The 5,425-nt window shown below is 35.5% G+C and overlaps 1 protein-coding gene across 1 annotated transcript in view; it reads left to right on the top strand.

The window, feature by feature from the left end:
- The window catches only part of LOC108297810 (zinc finger protein 431-like), a 29,718-nt gene extending 27,974 nt beyond the window's left edge, over positions 1-1,744 (top strand). Inside the window, 2 exon segments of the mRNA XM_037735580.1 lie at positions 272-1,647; positions 1,649-1,744. Of these exon segments, the coding sequence (XP_037591508.1) occupies positions 272-1,647; positions 1,649-1,729 (1,457 nt within the window). The 3' untranslated portion in view covers positions 1,730-1,744.
- Positions 1,745-5,425: the final 3,681 nt, after the last annotated feature.

Here is a 5,425-nt window from a genome sequence, read left to right as displayed (position 1 = left end):
AAGTGATTCTTCTGCCTCAGCCTCCCTAGTAGCTGGGACTACAGGCATGCGCCACTACGCCCAGCTAATTTTGTATTTTTAGTAGAGACAGGGTTTCTCCATGTTGGTCAGGCTAGTCTCAAATTCCTGACCTCAGGTGATTTGCCTGCCTTGGCCCCCCAAACTGCTGGGATTACAGGCATCAGCTACCTTTATAATATAGGTTAGATTTGTAAAGTATGTTTATCTAAGCATAGTAAGTTTAACAATTTTTTGTTTTTATTTCTTTCAGCTATGTGTTCTTATTTTCCCAAATACCTTTGGCCAGAGCAAGACATAAAAGATTCTTTTCAACAAGTGATACTGAGAAGATATGGAAAATGTGGACCTGAGAATTTACAGTTAAGAAAAGGCTCTGCAAGTGTGGTGGATGAGTGTAAGGTGCACAAAGTTTATAATGGACTCAACCAGTGTTTGACAACTACACAGAGCAAAATATTTCAATGTGATCAATATGTGAAAGTCTTTCATAAATTTTTAAATTCAAATAGACATAATATAATACAGACTAGAAAGAAACCTTTCAAATGTGAAAAATGTGACAAATCATTTTGCATGCTTTTACACCTAAGTCAACATCAAAGAGTTCATACTGGGGAGAATTTTTACCAATGTGAAGAACATGGGAAAGCCTCCAAGTGGTTCTCAACCATTACTAGACGCAAGAGAATTCATATTGGAGAGAAACCCTTCAAATGCAAAGAATGTGGCAAAGCTTTTAAGCATTCCTCAACCCTTATTACACATAAAAGAATTCATACTGGAGAGAAACCCTACAAATGTAAAGAATGTGGCAAAGCCTTTAATGAGCCTTCAAACCTTACTACACATAAGTTGATTCATACCGGAGAGAAACCCTACAAATGTGAAGAATGTGGCAAAGCCTTTAACCAGTCCCCACTACTTACTGCACACAGGATAATTCATAGTGGAGAGAAACCTTACAAATGTGAAGAATGTGGCAAAGGCTTTAACTGGTCCTCAACCCTTACTAAACATAAAAGAATTCATACTGGAGAGAAACCCTACAAATGTGAAGAATGTGGCAAAGCCTTTAATGAGTCTTCAAACCTTACTACACATAAGATGATTCATACCGGAGAGAAACCTTACAAATGTGAAGAGTGTGGCAAAGCTTTTAATCGGTCCTCAATCCTTACTACACATAAGAGAATTCACACTGGAGAGAAACCCTACAAATGTGAAGACTGTGGCAAAGCTTTTAATCGATCCTCAAACCTTACTAAACATAAGATAATTCATACTGGAGAGAAACCTTACAAATGTGAAGAATGTGGCAAAGCTTTTAATCGGTCCTCAATCCTTACTACACATAAGANTAAACATAAGATAATTCATACTGGAGAGAAACCTTACAAATGTGAAGAATGTGGCAAAGCTTTTAATCGGTCCTCAATCCTTACTACACATAAGAAAATTCACACTCAAGGGAAATCCTACAAATGTGAAGACTGTGGCAAAGCTTTTAACCGGTCCTCAAACCTTACTAAACATAAGATAATTCATACTGGAGAGAAACCTTACAAATGTGAAGAATGTGGGAAAGCTTTTAATCGGTCCTCAATCCTTACTACACACAAGAAAATTCACACTCGAGGGAAACCCTACAAATGTGAAGAATGTGGCAAAGCTTTTAACCGGTCCTCAAACCTTACTAAACATAAGATAATTCACACTGGAGAGAAACCTTACAAATGTGAAGACTGTGGCAAAGCTTTTAATCGGTCCTCAACTCTTAATAAACATAAGATAATTCATACTGGAGAGAAACCTTACAAATGTGAAGACTGTGGTAAAGCCTTTAACCAATCCTCAACTCTTACTAAACACAGGAAAATTCATACTGGAAAGAAACCTTACAACAATCAAGAATGTGGCAGTGCTTTTAGTCCTTGAACCTTATTAAACAAATAATTCATACTGGAGAGAAACCTTACAAATGTGAAGAATGTGGCAAAGCTTTTAACCAGTTCTCAAGTCTTACTAAGTATTAAATTCATACTGTACAGAAATCCTACAAGTGTGAAAAATATGGCAAAGCCTTTAATAAGCCCTCAATTCTTAACAGAAATGAAATAATTTATACTGAAAAGAAACTCTACAAACCAGAAATATTTGACAGTGCTTTTCACAGCACCTCAAACTTTTCTCTTTTTTTTTTTTTTGAGACGGAGTTTCACTCATGTTACCCAGGCTGGAGTGCAATGGCGCCGTCTCGGCTCACCGCAACCTCCGCCTCCTGGGTTCAAGCAGTTCTCCTGCCTCAGCCTCCCGAGTAGCTGGGACTACAGGCGCGCCACCATGCCCAGCTAATTTTTGTATTTTTAGTAGAGACGGGGTTTCACCTTGTTGACCAGGATGGTCTCGATCTCTTGACCTCGTGTTCTACTCGCCTCTGCCCCTCAAAGTGCTGGGATTACAGGCGTGAGCCACTGCGCCCAGCAAAGTTTTCTAATCAGAAAAGAAATTATCATGGTGAGAAGTCCTAGAAATCTGAAGAATGAGACAAGGCCTTTAAATAGTTGTCATACTTGATTTAGGTAAGATAATTTATACTAGATAAAAGGCCTACACGTGTGAACAATGTGGGAAAACTTGTAACCAATGCTCACACTTTATTGTACAGGAAAGAATTTATACTTGAGATAAATTATATAAAGACTGAAAAATCCATTTTCATATCTTACTCATGTCTTACTTGCTCACATCTCATACCACATGCTTACATCTTAACACCAGAGAATTCATACTTAATAAAAGCATTATAAGTGCAATTTCTGTCAAGATTTTTCAGAAAATACAAGCTTTTATAGTGAAAAGTGTTTATTTTGAAGATGAAATTACAAATGTAAAGAGAGTTATACTGCTTTACTTGTATCACAGATCTTATTACAGACATTTTGTTCTAGAGGCAAACTCAAGTAGTTGCTCAAACTTTGTTCTGCATCAGGGGATTTCTATTGAAGAAAAGTTGTGCAGATTTAATAAATTTGGAAAAACACTTTTTCAAAACCTACATCTTAGAAAATAACAGTTTATACTAGAAGATATTTCTGCAGATGCAGTAAAAGTTAAAAAAATATATATATATAATTAGGTCTATGTAAATATCAGCGTATTTATGGTAGAAATATATAAGGCACTGACACATCAGATATCCTAAATCAGAGTGCTGAGTACAGAAAATCTAAAACTAAAGTTGGTAGAAAAATTCTTTGCATATAACTTTAAGAGAATCAGAAGGTTTTTTTACAGTTCTTATTACATTGAAAGTATATTTCTTAAAAAATATTACAGATTTTTTGAGAAGTGGATAATGTCATTCAATCCTCAAATTGTTTCCTGTTTCTTCATTTCTATTGGATTCACACGTGAAAGCACGCGATCAATTGTTGCTGCATCAAAGATAGGAGAGATTCTTTTTTGTTTTGTTTTTTTCTTTTGAGAGGGAGTTTTACTCTTTCGCCCAGGCTGGAGTGCAGTGGCGCAATCTCGGTTCACTGCATCCTCTGCCTCTGGGTTCAAGCGGTTCTCTTGCCTCAGCCTCTGAGTCTCTGGGATTACAGATCTGCACCATGACACCCAGCTAATTTTTGTATTTTTAGTAGAGATGGGGTTTCACTATGTTGGCCAGATTGGTCTTGAACTCCTGACCTCGTAATCCACCCACCTCGGCCTCCCAGAGTGCTGGAATTACAGGTGTGAGCCACTGCATCTGGCATTTTTTTTTTTTTTTAAAGACAGAGTCTTGCTGGAGTGCAATGGCACGACTCGGCTCACTGCAACCTCCACCCCCTGGATTCAGGCAATTTTCCTGTCTCAGCCTCCCAAGTAGCTGGGATATTCCTGTCTCAGCCACCCAAGTAGCTGGGATTACAGGCACCTGCCACCACACCCAGCTAATTTTTGTATTTTTAATAGAGATGTGGTTTTACCATGTTGGTCAAGCTGGTCTCAAACTCCTGACCTTGTTGTCCACCCACCTGGGCCTCTAGACAAGAAATTCTTTTTTATTAGGTGGGTATTATTTATGATCTTTTCTATAGAAAAGTAAAGACATTAAAATGTAAAATGGACATTGAAAATCTGAGTGGAGAGGCTCTTAAAGGTTAACATAATATTGAGTGATGCGTGATGTAGATGTTTAGAGTAATATTCTGCATTGTCATATGAGGACAACATGTTTAAATTAGTATGTTAACTACTTTTATATAATGAAATGCAGTACATTAAAAAATTCTAGATTAATAAAGTTAATACTTTAATTCAACATTTTTACATGTTAAATACTATCGTGCATTCAATGAAGCGTTATTATGCCACAAACTTGAACCTCTTCCACCTTATCCAAGGGTATAGGTAAAAGATCATAACAATATACATAATGGATTAATGTCTCTAGTAATTATTTTTGCCAGTGGCTTTCAACTGCAAATAAGTTAAAGAATATTATTTCTGTAGGTTAAATTTTTTTCTTTTTTTTTTTTTTAAGATGGGATTTCACCATGTTGGTCAGGCTGGTCTTGAACTCCCGACCTCAGGTGATCTGCCTGCCTTGGCCTCCAAAGTGCTTGGATTACAGGCGTGAGCCACCACGCCTGGCCAGGTTAAATTTTTATTGTTTTTAATCATTTAAACTTATTTTAATTCTGGTGGGTACATAATATGATTATATATTTATGCAATATATGGCTTATTTTAATAAAGGAATAGAATATGTAATAATATCAGCATTAAGTGAGGCATCCTTCAGTGCTAGCATTTATCCTTTGTTTTACAAACAATCCAATTCTACACTTAAAAACAATTTTTACATGTAAAATTTTTATTTACTACAGGGTTATTTTTATGGTCATAATAAAAATTATAGACAAGTATAAATATAATTCATTTTAAAATTCTTAATAAGTGTTTTTTCAAATTTCTTATATATTTTTCTTTGAACATGTGGCCTGTCTGCCTGCAAAAACATACAGACTTTTAGTTTTGACTTCTATAGAGTTATTAGTCTAAAGACAAACCTTAGGTATAAGAAAATTATGGAGTGTGTTTGTGTGAGTCTGAGTTTGAAAAGAGCAATATGGGAACAAAAATTACTTTAAGGTGACTACTGTAAAACTAAAAAATCTAAAAAAATGCTGAAAGCAAATATATACTTTCTGCTTTGTAATGAATTTATTACTGCAAAATCCATGACTTAACAGTTCTGAATCTTCCCATGCAAATTCTCTGTATTTACGTGCCTAGTATTCATGCTAGACTCCTACTTTTTTTCTTACATATTTTTTGTTTCTTTTATAGTTTATGAAGTATTCATTATGTGAGCTGGTCTGTGATTATAAGAATTTTTATTATTTATTTATTT

Source organism: Cebus imitator, unplaced genomic scaffold, assembly GCF_001604975.1.
Source record: "Cebus imitator isolate Cc_AM_T3 unplaced genomic scaffold, Cebus_imitator-1.0 Scaffold847, whole genome shotgun sequence".
Classification (NCBI taxonomy): Eukaryota; Metazoa; Chordata; class Mammalia; order Primates; family Cebidae; genus Cebus; species Cebus imitator.
Note: the sequence above shows the minus strand (reverse complement) of the source record. Positions and strands in the feature narration are given on the sequence as shown.